The following is a 16,462-nucleotide window of genomic DNA, read 5'->3' as shown; positions in this document are numbered from 1 at the left end:
ATTTTATTTTTTTATATTTTTTGTTTGGTTATAACTTTTTCTTGAATTCAAGTTGCGTCCAAATGGAAAATATCAAAGAGGATATTTTATGTGAGGGACAATTGGCAATGGATGTGGGGTCCATTTGAAGAGAGATATTAATTTTTCTAATACAAAAAAATGAAGATATTTTTGAGTGCTTTGAGGCTGTCTAAGAATCCATGGAGGAGAGTAAGACACGTGGCAGTTTTGTTGAGGATGTCTTGTTTTGTGGCTTTGAAGTCGTCGAACGCTATCTATGGAGGAAAGAGTTCATGTGCTATGGGACGGTGTTGGTTACTCGCTTTTTAATAGGTCAATTATCAAATTTGACTTATAAAATAATCACTATAGAAAGAAATTAGTACTACTAGCTTTTGTATTGTATTATTGTATATATCGTATTGTTGTCCACGGGCACTAGCAATATCTATGAGTTGTATTATAATCGATCTCAACAATGTTGGGTTGTCACTTGTGAGTAACAACGGTTCAAATTCTGATACCATGTGTTGAGGAGTTTGGAAGAGTGTTGCGAGAAGAGTGCCAACAAGTCACCTCTTATATATTCAACATTTTACCTTAACATATTGAGTTTTTATATCATTAATAAATCTCTTCTAATTTAACTAAAATTTCGTGTTTAAATTCCAACATAAGCATGCAATATCATTAAAACTCTTGCTATGTAAAGGTGATTTATTGTCTTGTATGATGTTTTGAAGATAGTATTATTTTAATATTCTAGACAACTTGTATTTAAGATAAAAATGTCAAATAATAACCGGAAGAAAAAAATACAAAACTTTTAAATATTAATGTTCAGATAACATAATCTCAAAAGGTCAAAAGTTTTTATTTAAAAAAAAGTTCAAAAGTAGATTGGGTGGTCAGATAAGTTCAAGTTGAAAAAACTATAAATTCAAGAACACATGATTTGATTTAATTCACATGATTTTATTTTTTTTAGTTTAGACAATCTCTAAATATCTCTCATCTCCTTACAAGTGAATTAAATAGACCTAAGCTAAGTGTTACTACTAACAAATTCTCTAAGATATGTTTGATGTGCTAAAAAAAAAAAAGAAACCAGACAAGGCAACTCCAATTGTTTTATGTTTGATATTAAAATTGTTCTTGGTACTAGACAAGGCAAGGGACAGAAGTTTTAGTGTAAATTTTGCCTGACCGAAAACTACGATTATAAATTTATAATCATAAAAAAAATTCAACAAAACAATAGCAGTTTAAAGTGACCAAAAAGTGAGTCGAGTATAGTGTTTAGACGAAGCATGAAAACGGCAACATAGAACTGTGGCAGTGGCAGTGGCAGTGGCAGTATTAACTACTTGCAAGCTCCAACAATTTGTGCACACGTGACAACACTTGCACCATTGACACTAATACAAAAGAACCATTATGATTATGAGTTCAAACCTCAAAGCTAGTATTGTACTACTACTAACTAATTAAGAAAAATAGTTGGTGCTTGCTGTCCATGTATGACCAAAAGTTAAAAATTTCAACATGACCAAAAGGATGCAATTTGGTAATGCGCATTGCTTTGCCTTTGGCCAATAACATATCAGTCAAAAATAATCCTAGATTATGTTAGTTTCATGAACTCTTCTCATGCAGACACTAATTGATTTTTATTTAGAGAAGTTTAACAAGGCATTTCAAGAATGCATTCGTACAAAACTAGCAATAAAATCCACATCAATACATACTCGGTTCCAACCATGTTAAGAGATGTCACAAAGCCAATATTTACTTGTTTCACTAACGTTTGGGAGGTATGTATTGCACATTCTTATCAATACAAATAGCCTGCAAATGAGCATAAACAATAAAATAAAGAGTTAACAATCAACAGTAATTCAGTGTGAACTGTAAAACAGGATTATACAAAAGAAAGGCAAAAAATAATGTTTTGCGTATTGGGTGGCTTGAACAAATTTATGTATAGCTTTTATTTTGTTATACAAGTGTAGCAAGACATATTCTTCATAATGGAACAAACAATTCATTGCAAAAATAACCTCATTTTAGTTGCCAAACATTATAACCACTTAAGTATTTATTGAATGTCCCAACTCACAAGGCAACAGTGCTACACATAACTCGGCCTGTGATTTAGAGCTTCAGTAATTTGGATTTTAAATTGCCATATATACAGCATCTAACTGGATAAAAACACAACTTAGGGGAAAATCCTGTTTTAAAAGAACTAGTCAAATTATGGTTCTTGAGAGAGAGGCATAATGATGGGACAATAAAAGTGACTTTTGCAGTGATTTCTGCTATAGAACTCAAAATGCTACCACTCCATCAAGTTAGTTGTCTTCTAATGGTGACACTATGTATGTTATGCTCCGAATACCAAAGGCGGTGTCTAGATAGCAGCACTTTCCAATCCCATAAAAAGTATGATTTGAATACCAAAGCTAAGTTATATGAACTATCCAATGACAACCCAATCACAAAATAGACAAAGTCCACTCTAGACAGCATACAGCCGGACACCAAAGACACAACTAGTTTCATAAAAATATTGAGTTTCATTGAGTTTAAGTTGCCCTTTGGAAGACATTCAAAATCACACCTTAGTTGGGGAGGACGAACACTTATTCCAATGGATAGTGTGCGACTAAAACTACAACAACTTTTCATCAATTAAATTTACCATCTTTGTGGTAGGCTGGGGGAAGAGAGGAAAATGGATAACCCACTAAAAGAGTTTAGCTGTGGTCTTATAATTGGCAGAAAAAACCAACAAAACTTTTAATAGAGAAGCAAACTATAGTGCCGAATCAAATATTGTGGCTGGATGTACTGAGTGAATGATAATTTGTCAATCCTATATACTAGAAACGAGACAACTATGTATTAACAAAAGCAAAATCTCTTTTTAAAAACAATAGTAATATATGCTGAGTCTATATTACACAAATAGCAAAATACAAACCTGCATATCATCTGGAAGAGTCTCTGAGACAGCAAGAGTGTAAACCCCAGGAACGAATTTTCCTGCAACATATTAAGAAAAACCTAAATTTCCACACCTCAACTGTGTACAAAATTTCAATCTTCAGTCTAGATAGAAATTAAAAAATTCCTAGACAGCACTTTGCAGTTCAAAGAGAAGAATAAAAGGAACAAAAAACATAAACTTCATAAAAAAAAAAAAAGGAAAAGCTTCTCTCACACTCATCTTTTTCAAAATTCAAATTTAACTGGTACAGTTTATATTTCATTCCTCCTCTCTTCATCTCTTATGCCCATCTCTCACTCCTCTGCTCCATGCCCAACAATCTGAACATAATAGCACTGGCGTTATGCTATTTCTCTCTCCGTCACTCATGCCCGTCTTCCATATTCCATATGTCATGTCACCTACATCTACATCATAGCTTACTCTAATCCCCCATCTTCAAAACAAACTAAGAAAATGGTTCTTGAATGGAAATGGCAAATCTTAACAATAGAAGGCTCAATTATAAACAAAAGGAGTTTACACACTGCAGCAGATGAACGCAAAACTACTTATGGAGGCTATTTGATTTTCCTTTTCAGTTTGGTTTCACATTTGATGGAATTATATCCTCTCTTTGTGGGAAGCTTAGGTAATATATTTGGATCGAGTGCCCCTAATGCTGCACAATATATGTGGAAAGCCTTTGGCCCTGCTTTGGAAAATGAGAACATTCTTGGACAGCAGTTTTAGATCTGGTATTTTGCTAGATATTGCTTTTACTACAATTTCTTATTAATCTTGGATCAAGATATTGAATGCTTCCATGGCTATTTTTTTTGGCAGCATATTGAGTACTTCAAGATTTTGGTGAATTTCAGATGCTATATGCTGTGTTCATTTAAAAAGCATTTTTAAGTTTTGAAATACATAAAGTGATGTATTACTAAGATGTAGTTCAGTTGCATATTCTTTTCATCTTTCTGTCACGACACTTGAATTCTCAACAATTTGTATCCATATGAATTCAAAATTTTCCTTGAATTCAGAGATACGATAGATTTGCAAAGTAAAAGTACATTTTTAGATATACACATCATAACACTTGAGTAGAAAATTAACAATTGAGATTGTAATTTAAAGAAATCATAAAGCACTCACACTCACACATGAAAATAACTTGCAAAAAATAGTTATCTCCCTGAGCATTGCACAAAGTGAATTATGCACTAAGTTTTATCATGCTATTCTTCTTTATATCAAGGTATTGTAGAGATTAACCATATCCCTATATGTTCAGTAAATGTCTTGCAAAAAAATACTCAGTTATATAAAAATCATATAGTGTTTTACAATATCTGTGTCTTTACCTATTGTTGTCATAAATTTTCTATCAACAACGATCCTAATTTTATACCAACTATGTCTATCTGAAAATTATATCACTATTTCATGTTATATCATGAATATGTGTGGACTTTTTTCATGTAATTTTTAATAATTGTTTTTGTTTTTTATTGTCCGTGCTTAATACTTAAGTTAAGAATCATCGAGTGCCAAACATGTTTGCACGGGTATATGACTAGTTGTATATTACAAAGTAATGCTGTCATCAGAATATTGTAAAGGGAAAGAAAACTGAAAGGCAAGGCAAGAAAAAATTATAATAAGTGCAACAGAAGATAAATGAATATACCGATGCGCAACCAACGGGCAGCCCAACTTCGAGTTGGATCCATTACTGAAATGACTCTGAAAATCAAATTGAAAAAGATAACCATAAAGACATTAATAATTTTTAAATGTGATTAGGATTTTGTTGTAAAAAGATTTGACAAAGACACACCCATTAAAATTGGGGGTAGTGCATTCAACAACACGCTCTTGATCTTCATCCATCTGTAAAAATGGGCAGTTCTCACAGCCTGACTCTCTAAACTGTGAATGAAAAAACAGAGATTGTTTTCTATTAATTAATAAATAAATAAATAAATAAAATCAGAATGATGAGATAAAAGGAAGGGAAGTAAGACCTGATCGTAGGTTTTGACAAGGCGGCAACGAAGACAAGCCCTCAATTCATGTCCAAAGCTAGTAGGAATTTGAGCAGGTGCATTTGCCATTGTTTTTCAGCTCACGCTGTTTGAACTGATAGTTAGATACCAAATAACTACAATTATTATATACAGAAAACTTTCAATAAATTAAGTTTTAATTATCTTTAAGCAATTTCATGGTTCATGCAAAAGTTAACCAAGCAAGGACAACCATCAACAAAACATTTTATCATTCTTCATTCCTCGAAGACACTAATTTCTCAATACTCTTAAATGTTTTAAAGTGCATACCAGCCACAATCAATAACCCCAAATTTCTCATCAACGTTCACTTTACTCTCAGAGCAAATTCAGATTTCCAATTTCCAACACCACCATTTACACATAAATATTCTAATTCCCATTCAAATGAAAACTGACATGAGAATTGTACATGAAACATCTTTTCTCTCAGTATTTCCAAAACACAATTCACATACAATGTCAAACTAGCCCTTATATTATATCTCTCTTGTGTTTCTCTTCTTCTTCATCATTATGCTATTCAGATCATCTACATTCTCATTTTCCCAATAACTCATTGCCTCAAACACCAACGTCTCGATAATTTCATCAGAAGAAGCAACACAAACATAAAAAGCTACACCATACCATGTCATTCACTCCCCAATCAAATGCACAAAAAACCCTTCATTAGCCTAATTCTATCACTATCGTCAAGAACAAGCAACAGGAAGCTAAAAAGACGACAGGAACACGCAAATTGAATTCAATAGCAAGCAAAACGACACAAAATACAAGGAAAATGCAAAAATCAGAACAAAAAAATCCATGCAAAATACAAATATACAAGGAACATGGATGAAAACCTGAGTTGAAGTGCGGAAATGTAGAAGACAAGAGGCACGGCGCTAGGGTTTGCGAGAGCTGATTCGATAATGACGAAAGCGTGCTCCGATGAGGATGCGGCAACAGCGCTCCGGCAGTGACGGGACTCAGGGAACTTCTTCTGATACTACCAGTAGACTTTGTTTTTCCGTGATTCTTCAACAACTGCAACGACGTCGTTTTAAGTTTTTCTGTTTTATTTGTAAATAAAAAATAAATTAAAAATCATTTAATATAATCGTAAATTATTTTGAAAGAGTGGTGAAAAGAAAAATACTGATAATTTTTTTAGGGAATAACCTGTTTTATTGGCTCACAAGTTTATGGCCATTCATTTAGCGGAAAATTTTTTTTCTACCCCAACATTAATTTTGAATAGACGAATTTACCCTCATATATAAACTAAAACCCTGAAGAAAATTTTTCTAATTTTTTTTTTTACCTGAACACTTTGAAAAAAAGTGTGTAGGTATGTAAAATTTTTCCAAATTTATTTTGTTACCTACACACTTTGGAAAAAAGTGTTCAGGTATGTAAAATTTTTCTAATTTTTTTTACCTGAACACTTTGAAAAAAAATGTGTAGGTATGTAAAATTTTTCCAAATTTATTTTGTTACCTACACACTTTGGAAAAAAGTGTTCAGGTATGTAAAATTTTTCTAATTTTTTTTTTGTTACTTGAACACTTTGAAAAAAAGTGTGTAGCTATGTAAAATTTTTCTAAATTTATTTTGTTACCTACACACTTTGGAAAAAAGTGTTCAGGTATGTAAAATTTTTCTAATTTTCTTTTTGTTACCTGAACACTTTGAAAAAAAGTGTGTAGGTATGTAAAAAAAAAAATTACTTTTTTTCCAAAGTAATAGGTAACAAAATAAATTTGGAATTTTTTTTGTTACCTATTACTTTGAAAAAAAGTAAATTTTTTTTTACATACCTACACACTTTTTTCCAAAGTGTGTAGGTAACCAAATAAATTTGGAAAAATTTTACATACCTACACACTTTTTTTTCAAAGTGTTCAGGTAACAAAAAAAAATTAGAAAAATTTTACATACCTGAACACTTTTTTTCCAAAGTGTGTAGGTTACAAAATACATTTGGAAAAATTTTACATACCTACACACTTTTTTCCAAAGTGTGTAGGTAACCAAATAAATTTGGAAAAATTTTACATACCTACACACTTTTTTTTCAAAGTGTTCAGGTAACAAAAAAAAATTAGAAAAATTTTACATACCTGAACACTTTTTTTTCAAAGTGTGTAGGTTACAAAATACATTTGGAAAAATTTTACATACCTACACACTTTTTTTTCAAAGTGTTCAGGTAACAAAAAAAAATTAGAAAAATTTTACATACCTGAACACTTTTTTCCAAAGTGTGTAGGTAACCAAATAAATTTGGAAAAATTTTACATACCTACACACTTTTTTTTCAAAGTGTTCAGGTAACAAAAAAAAATTAGAAAAATTTTACATATCTGAACACTTTTTTCCAAAGTGTGTAGGTAACAAAATAAATTTGAAAAAATTTTACATACCTACACACTTTTTTTCAAAGTGTTCAGGTAAAAAAAAAATTAGAATTTTTTTTTTCAGGGTTTTAGTTTATATATGAGGGTAAATTCGTTCATTCAAAATTAATGTTGGGGTAGATTGACAATTGTTGGGGTAGAAAAAAAAAATTTCTCATTTAGCTCGATCCAATGCAATGCAGGTTTAAAGTCACACTTTGCTGTCCAATGGTTAATGAAGTCAGTTTTATGTAACGATCAATATCATAATAATTGGTATATAATGTCAATCATACCTTTTCAGCTGTTATTAGCTATTATATTAATGGCGAGGACGTAGTATTCACCTTAAATTTATGGTCTTAGCTCTGTGCTTGAGATTATATAAACTCTTAAGTCTCTGTTATTTTATACTCACTCTATGAAACCTCAACTTCATGCAAATACTAATTTGAGTTCAGAGTGTGTGCAAATACAACTCTTCTTCACCACCTACTACATCGTCGATTCTCATCAGGTAAGTAAGATCAAACTTCACTCACATTTTCTACTAGGGATGAATTACTTCTGGTTATAATGAAAGATTAATTTGTCTCAAGTATGAAAATGTTATGAACTAATTTAAACTTTATTTTTGTTAGAGATTGAATTAAACTATCAGAAAATTGTAAGGGACTTAAATGAATTTTCACTCTATTTTTTTTTCTTAGCAGTTTACTTAGTAGTTTATTGTGTAGATGAATTTGAACACAATATTGTTGAAAATTAATTAAAAAAATAATAATTATTTGAATAATTAACAAAATTGTGACCACAATACTGTATTTTTTACCATTTTATTTTTATTTTTACAATACATCAATAGAAATACGTATGTGTGAAAGGTACGGACAACAAGCTGCACCGCTATTATTTTTTTTATGGCAAAACTAATTCTTTTCAAAAGATAGCATCTAGTGCTAAAAAGTCAAAAGTGTTAAACGCAAATTGTATAAATTATTTTTATATTAGTTTTTAAGTTTTTTTTTTTGAACTAATGTTACATTTTATTTGCATTCTTAACCTTTTTAACAAATTCCATTAAAAATAATATTAGAAATTTTAATGTTAAGATAAGTGATAACTCACATAAATATATTTCGATTCTCATCTTTTTCTCCATACCCTTCTCTAAATCTAAATTTTCAAACCCAAAACCTTAGAACTAGAGTATTTATTTTTTTTTTTTCCGGAACAATGTCTTTGGTGGAGAAACAATGCTTCGAACTCACGAACCCAAAACAATAAGTAATTGAGTATCTATTTTTTCACAACAATGTCTTTATTATTAGAGAGCAACGTTTCGAATTCACATAATCTAATGTTATACATAACATAACATCCCATTAGATACCCATCATGTTTCACACTAAAGATAAATTAATAACTGATTTGAGTTTGTGGGTGAGGTATCTCAATTGAATTGAGATAATGGTTAGTGGAGTTAAGGGGTGAGAATTCAAGTTTTAACAAATGTTGAATTTATTAGTCAAAATAAATTACTACCAATTAAAAAAAAACACACATAAAGAACCAATAATTGAAATTAAAAAGCTATTTAAAAAAAATAAATAAATAAAAAGCATATTTGAAAGAAATGGATAATGTCTGAAATTTAGTTATGGATAAAGTGGGAGGAGGCAGGAGAATGACCCGCGTGTGACAAAGTTGAATGTTCATCGTGATCCAAAAAGGAAAAAGACAACCGTTATTAAACCCTTTCTTCCTTCATATACACAGTAGTAAGTAGTAACAAACACCTTCATTATTCAAATGGCAATGGCAACTCACTTCAACTTCCACACAAACCTTCTCCGTCTTTCTTCTTATTCCTCATCTCACCCTTCTCAATTCTCCTCAAAGACCAAATTACCCTCCACAACATTCTTGACAGGAGGATCCACATCTCAATTGCTCAAATTCAAGCATGCCACCGCAACAACAACCACCAAACGCCGCGGTACCGCTTCAATCTCCATGTCATGGGATGGTCCACTCTCTTCCGTCAAATTAATCATCCAGGGTAGAAATATGGAGGTATTATTAATCCATGTCCATTTTATCACTTTTAAATAACTAGGTTATAAATGAAAAAACTCGCGTGAGTTTAACTCAGTTGGTAGCATGTCGTATTTTACTTGCATGAGCTGGTTTGGACATCAGACACTTCACTTATTCAGTTTTTTTTTTTTTAAGGATGAAATTTTAGTCACCAGACTACTTACCAAAAAATAAATAAATAACTGTGATTTGAATTGTGAATGTACTACTCCCTCCAGGCTTCTGTTATAAGAAAAAACTCATTGAATAACTGATCTATCTGATCTATAAGAAGTGAATTGTTTAATTATAATAGAACGAGAATGATTATGTAATATACTAGTTCAATAATGTAATATGTGTTGGTACTGTTTGTGAGTTCAGCTGAGTGATGCTGTGAAGCAGCACGTGGAGGATAAAGTGGGAAGAGTAATTCAGAAGCATAGCTACCTAGTCAGGGAAGTTGATGTCAGGTTATCTACTCGCGGAGGAGGAGAGTTTGGCCGTGGACCTAGAACGCGTAGATGTGAGGTACATCCGCCTCTTGCATTCTCTATTTTATAATTTTGCTTGTGTTAATATAGGATGTATGCTCTTAAGAAAAATTCGCTATAAGCTGAAAAGTTAAGGTTTTTGATGTCTTTTAAGATTGTAATCTAGGTGTTGTTGTTAAATAGTGGCTATAGTGTCGCAATAATGCTACAATGTAGTGTAATTTGAACAAATTGCTATTGTTCTGCAATATGTTACTTTGTATAAAAATGTTGTCAAACAGCAGCCATAGTTATAGCACTATTGCGTAGAGGAGTTTGAACAAACCGCTATTTTCCACGATCTGCAATTGACAACACCAAATTCATGCCTCATTTGTCGCTATTTTCTATTCTATGATGTCAAGAATTATGATGTGATTGCAAGAACGTTTTAAAAGTTTGCTAGGAATGGATATAAAAAGGAATAATGATATTCTTACTCTCTATATCTCACTCATGATAAGATTTGCCGTAGCAAACACTCCAAATAGTTGGGAAATAGCTGCAAGAATCCCCAAACGTTTCCCACTCTATTTTCACACAATTCCCTTTGATCTCCCAATCTTTGTTTACTATTATTTTTTTCACAATTTAGAGTCTACATGATATGCCTCACACCTAGATTGCTTTTTACCCACCTAGAGATGCCCTATGATATTTAAAGAACCCTACAAAACAAGCTAATCAATAATGGCCACTAGCTGATTGTATTGGATTGTAACACACTGTAACAGATTTTCCAGATGTTGCAACATCTCTTTTTGACTGAAATCCGAATGTTATAACATTGTGATTGTAATAAATTTTGAGACACTCCAACATACATTTATATTGAGATGTGGGGAATAACAAACACCATGTGGGTTCAAGTTCAATTGATTAGTACTTAATATATCAGAAAAGAAATGACCTATATGTTGATTTTGATTTGCACTAGGTGACTTTGTATACAAAGAGACATGGGGTGGTGCGGGCTGAGGAGCATGCAGAAACTACCTATGGGAGTATAGATTTGGTGTCCTCGATCATTCAGAGAAAGTTGAGAAAGATCAAGGAAAAAGAGACTGATCATGGTCGCCACATGAAGGGACCCAATAGGTTGAAATTTAGTGAGGTCATATTGCCACTACCCTCGGAGGATGAGGAGGATGAAATTGAAATCACCCCACAGAAGGATGACGAAGAAGAACTTATTGAAGAGGTTGGTTCCTCTTGATACTTATCACATTCATTATGTAGCAAGAAATATTAGGTCATAACATATTCTAGAAATATAACTGAAAATTGTTCTGCAAACTGAATAGGAAACCTTCGATATCTGGTTTAGAAGTAGATTTGCTCTTATGCCATATGTTGATGTTGATTGATATAGCATTATTTATCAAGAGATGTTGCTTTTCTTTTGTTACTTATAATTTATTTTCCTTACAGGTTGTTCGGACAAAATACTTCGACATGCCTCCCTTAACCGTGTTTGAAGCAATTGACCAACTGGAAATGGTTGATCATGACTTCTATGCTTTTCGAAATGAAGAAACTGGTGAGTAAATACTTTGTCTTTCGCTTGGCCTTGTTTCTCACACCATTTTCTTGTTCCTCGTCTATCTTGTTGCTGTATTGGGAACTAAATGTACTTTGTTTCAGGGGAGATTAATATTGTATACAAAAGAAAAGAAGGAGGTTATGGACTCATTATACCCAAAGGAAACGGTGAAGTAGATAAATTGGAGCCTATAGTGCTTGAACCGGCTAAAGAACCCTCTCTGCAAGAATGAAGGCATTCCACGAGAAACTCATTTTAGTAAGACCACAAGAGCTTGTACATGATTAGAGGATAATATTCATAATAATCGCAACTTCTTTAGAGCCAGTAGTGCTAGAAAATACATATGGAGACTCTGGTATTTCAAGTGCAAAAAGTTTTTAAAGTAGAAGGATGATGTACACTTGAATAACAAGTGATTGTAAAATGAAAGAGATGCACTGCTGAGTGTGCTGCACATAACTTCCACGTTACATATTTTCCTCTAACAATGTCATCTGCTTTCTTTCATCATTGGTTTTGTTCTGCTTTGTGTTTATTGCTTTTCCAGATTACACCTTAAAATTTTAAATCATTTTTCTCTTTAGTCCTTTACTTGTTTAGCTAATTTTACTATGTGTTCTGTTGAGTTTATTAAGTAAATATTGGCTTCCAAGAGAAATCCAAGTGATAGGTATACAATAAAGCATGAGTTTTCTAGTTAAGAAGTCATGTTGAAGTGTATGGGGTTTGTCTTTAAATATTGGCTAATGTATCTGATATATAATCAGGTCTTAAATAAATTTAGACACGAAAATTAATGTATCCGGTTGTGATGCTTGTAACGATGCCAAAGTGGAATGGCTTATGGCTTATGACAGTTCTAATTTTGGTTGGTTGAGTTTCTAATGAATGGAATGGTTGCGTAAGGTAATTTGATGTTTAGCATAGTGTTGCTCATTGTTTCATGAACCACGAGATGTAATAAGCACCATTTTCAGCACATTTGTAATTGTGCTTCGGTTTTGATCTAATTCAGTCTTGATGTTATTTTGATCTGGCGTATGGCAGGTCTTAGTTGGCTTTTGTTTTGTGTAGTTTATATAGTTATGGTTTGTCCTCTATCCTCCTCTCAAATATTCCTTGTGCTTTGAGAGTCAGCTGGAAATGTTAACGAGAGTGTCCTTATTAAGAAGTCTAAAAAGGAACTTTTATTTTTGGATGGTGCATTCAACTAAAAACTTTTATTTTCTTTTTTGACTTGAGTACTTGCTAGCATGATTCTTAATAGTATTATCTTTCTTTGTCTTTCTGAAAAGAAAAAAAAAAATCTTAGTAGTATTAATATACTTAGACATTAATACCAAAAACAAAATACTTAAGACATTAACTAGCATAACTAAGTTGATAAGAATATGCAGGGGCCAAAATTTGCTAAAGTATATCATGCTCAAAATATATATTAACCAGGCATTTTATTTTTACTAAACCACACATTTGTTCTGCATAATTACCAAGTTGAGTAAAAAGAAAAGAAAAGCACACTTACCAACTTCAAGTGCATTTGAAACAAACATCTTTATATTCAACAAAAGAAAAATCTTTATAAACCTTCAACCACATCCTATATTCATTTTAGTCTTTCAATAAATCATCAATTCTTTGTGAATATCATTCAACCTTGAACCATGGTTTCATACCCCTTGTAAAATATAATTCAATCCCTCACAAAAACGGATCTTCATCAAGGAACCAAAAATGTATAAGGAAAAGGTAAACAGAGTCATTTGTTCACCTTTATTTTAGTTCAGATTTTACAGAAGAATCCTTTTTTTGTTTGTCGGTGAAGTTCTCACTTGAAACAGTTAACAGCTGATTGAGAGATATCTGTCCCCCTTTTAAACCCTTCTCTATTTCATACCTATGCTTAATTCTGTCATCGAACTTGTACCCAAGAAATGCAGGAAAATCCAGCAACTCCCGAATGTCACGATTCATTTCCTCTATCAAGTACTTCATCTTCGTCTCTACAGAGGCATGATTATACCGCAGTATCAATGGCTGCTTCATACTCATAGCAAAAATGTCTTCAAATGAAAAGCCGTAGTTCAAGAATAAACTCAGCACCTTCTGCATATTCTCACAGCTTATTCTAGTTGAAGCCGCAATCGCCATTGCCAACCCTTTCGTCCTATATTTATACCCAATCTTAACCAGAAACACAAACTTATACGCAAGGTTATCGCGAAACGAAGCGCTCAAAAACAACGGTGCTTGGATCAAGAACTTGAAGATATCTTCGGAGTCTAACCCACATTCCTTGAGAAATTGTATTCTAGGACGCAGTTTCCTCTCTATGTTATTTGTAAAAATAGCTGGAAACACCAACACTATCTTAAATATTTGTTCATCATCTAGGTCTGCAAATGACCTCAGAAACTGTAGATGTTCCTCTACATGTTCCACAGTATAATTCAAGATAAAAGGAAACCTATTCAACACTATCCTAATACCATCCTCATCTCCACCACTTAACTTAGTAAGAACACTGATTCTAGGAATAAGCTTAGAATCCAAACAATGATTGAGAATTGCAGGGTGTTTCACAATCAAATTAACACCACCAAAAGGTTCTAAGAAATCTATAATTCTTTCAATTTCATTGATTGACCTATTACAAATTGCCTTTGACAAATTCACTTTGTTAAGCACACCTACAATCTTGTCAACCGGCATTCCTCGGTCAACAAGCAATCGAACCTTCTGAGGAAACGAGGATAAATTTTTTGGTTCATTACTCAATAAAAGACGCTTGAGCTTTGCTTGCGCAAGTTGTCCATGTAATTCATTTCTCAAAAAACTCAACAATGGGTCAATTTCATTAGTTGTTAGCACAGTTAAACGGTTGGTAACAAAATGATTGATTGAAACACGGTCTAACCCGAGAGAGTGTAAAGAAAGAACGCGATCACGCAATGAATCAAGTTGTATAGAGGTAAGTTCATTGGATTTGAGCAAGAGCAATTTGGTTTCCTCAAAGCTAATACCAATTTCTTGAAATAAAGAGATAGCTGTCCCTACAAAATGAAACAAAAAAATAATTAACATATTGCATTTAAGGTGTTTGATAAAATGTGTGTGAGAAGTTTATTTACCGAATTGGACGTCGACATTGGGGGCGTTGCTACTGCTGCGGCAGCGGAAGAATGAGTGAATGGAGGGTCGAAAACGGAAGCTGGAAAAGTAGTTGTTTGGTGGGTGTGATTTGGTGAGGAGGGAAAAGGAAGGTTGAGTTTGAAGAGGAGGGGAAAAGGTTGTGGGTTGAAGAGAATGTGAAGGGTTTGATGGGTAGGGATGAAAGGTTGTTGTAGAAGAAGAAGAAGAAGAAGAAGAAGAAGATGGAGAATTTGAGAAAATGGATAGTGCTGCTATCGCCATTTCTGCAAAGTGGGGTGCTATAATCAAATAACCTTGGCGCAAAAATAAATAAATACTACCAATTATTACAACAACCACAGAAATTGTCAATAGTTTAGTAACTAGCCAGTACCCGTGCGTCGCACGGATTTTTGAAAACGTAAAAAAAAAAAAACTATGCATAGACAAATTAATGCAAGAAACCAAAAAAATTTGTTATGACCAAACACACAAAGAACATAAAAATTAAAACCGGATAATGATATCGTTAATAAATAAGCAATTACATGTACATATATTATCCACTCTGAACATAAATATAAGAGGAAAAAAATTGTTTTTTCGGTATTTAACAGATTTACCTAAATATAGTTAAATCTAATATATCAATAATTTAAAAAAGGTAAAAGGACAAAACTGAAATAAATATAAAATCTTAAAATAAATATAAATTAAATAAGAATATTAAAAAGATACGTTTAATTAGTTTACAAAAAATTAAATTATGTTTAGGATAATAACCAAATTTTAAAGTATAAATTTAATTATATTTATGAACCGAATATAGCATAAAATTTAATTGAATCGTCTAATGCAATGTCAAAATATGGAATTATTTAAAGATGACTAATTATCATCCCTTAATTATCGCATATGGGCCAAGCTTAAAATATATTAGAGATGGGTTAATTAAAATAATCAACCCAAGGGTATAATAGGGCTTGAATTATAGATTTAATTCTTATTAAATTGATTTCTTATAAAAAGAATACATTGAACCGGTAACAAACAAAATATTAATGCCACCAACCCCCCAACGAATAATTGCATGACACGTTGAATAAGTTTTAACTACCAACTAAAAAACATATCAATAATACTCTGCTAAAGAAAACAAAAGATCATTTTCTCGACAGTGTTTGGCACAAGAACAAATCAGTTCAACTTCAGATCTAAATGAAAATACCAAAATTCTTTAAAATTTATCGATATTTATCTTCGCAAACTTGTCAATTTTCTTTTTTTATTCATGATCCATGGAACAAATCGAAGGGAGAGACTATCAGATCCGAGATTTTGACTGGAAAATCGCAGTGAAAAGCAACACAAAGGTTGAATTTGTGGAAGCCAGATCTATCAATATTAAGCAAATTCCAGGTGATATTCATGATCCTTTTACTCAATTTTATGTTATAATAATAATATCTATGGCATTCTTTCCAGTCTATTTGAATCTGGTATAAATCTTAATGATCAAATTAGAGCCTATATAACATATATAAATGTGTATCCCCCTTATTATATCTGCAAAGCATGAAAACTATCATCAACATACATAGTAAATTCTTCAAAGTATCATTATAATCGAAGAACGGACCGATTAATACTTTAAGTCAACATAATTAAACATAGGGAAAAACTGGGAAAAAAAAAGATCCAAAATATAAGGTCTTGGT

General features: G+C 32.2%; 3 protein-coding genes across 7 annotated transcripts; 1 reads left to right on the top strand and 2 right to left on the bottom strand.

The window, feature by feature from the left end:
• Window positions 1–1,412: 1,412 nt before the first annotated feature.
• Window positions 1,413–6,108, bottom strand: LOC123905469 (transcription elongation factor SPT4 homolog 2-like). 5 transcript variants are annotated; one of them, XM_045955080.1, is made up of 7 exons: window positions 5,990–6,103; window positions 5,919–5,938; window positions 5,026–5,162; window positions 4,839–4,930; window positions 4,689–4,744; window positions 2,987–3,048; window positions 1,413–1,848 (listed from the first exon to the last, which is right to left on the bottom strand). In XM_045955080.1, the coding sequence occupies exons 3-7, from the start codon at window positions 5,113–5,115 to the stop codon at window positions 1,801–1,803; spliced, it is 348 nt and encodes a 115-aa protein (XP_045811036.1). In that variant the 5' UTR covers window positions 5,116–5,162; window positions 5,919–5,938; window positions 5,990–6,103; the 3' UTR covers window positions 1,413–1,800. The 5 variants fall into 5 exon arrangements, with proteins under 5 accessions (XP_045811036.1, XP_045811035.1, XP_045811034.1 ...); XM_045955079.1 differs by having other exon boundaries at window positions 5,026–5,140; XM_045955078.1 differs by having other exon boundaries at window positions 5,919–6,108.
• Window positions 6,109–9,104: 2,996 nt separating this feature from the next.
• On the top strand, window positions 9,105–12,122 carry LOC123908434 (ribosome-binding factor PSRP1, chloroplastic). The gene is made up of 5 exons (XM_045959066.1): window positions 9,105–9,530; window positions 9,918–10,064; window positions 11,004–11,267; window positions 11,498–11,606; window positions 11,711–12,122. The coding sequence occupies exons 1-5, from the start codon at window positions 9,267–9,269 to the stop codon at window positions 11,839–11,841; spliced, it is 915 nt and encodes a 304-aa protein (XP_045815022.1). The 5' UTR covers window positions 9,105–9,266; the 3' UTR covers window positions 11,842–12,122.
• Window positions 12,123–13,046: 924 nt separating this feature from the next.
• On the bottom strand, window positions 13,047–15,089 carry LOC123908433 (transcription termination factor MTERF8, chloroplastic). Its single transcript, XM_045959064.1, has 2 exons — window positions 14,744–15,089; window positions 13,047–14,665 (listed from the first exon to the last, which is right to left on the bottom strand). Exons 1-2 carry the CDS (start codon window positions 15,024–15,026, stop codon window positions 13,386–13,388), a joined length of 1,563 nt encoding a protein of 520 aa, XP_045815020.1. The 5' UTR covers window positions 15,027–15,089; the 3' UTR covers window positions 13,047–13,385.
• Between the last annotated feature and the right edge of the window lie 1,373 nt (window positions 15,090–16,462).

Source organism: Trifolium pratense, linkage group LG2 (assembly GCF_020283565.1).
Source record: "Trifolium pratense cultivar HEN17-A07 linkage group LG2, ARS_RC_1.1, whole genome shotgun sequence".
Lineage (NCBI taxonomy): Eukaryota > Viridiplantae > Streptophyta > Magnoliopsida > Fabales > Fabaceae > Trifolium > Trifolium pratense.
The sequence above is the reverse complement of the archived record's forward strand: the minus strand, read 5'-3'. Positions and strand labels throughout refer to the sequence as shown.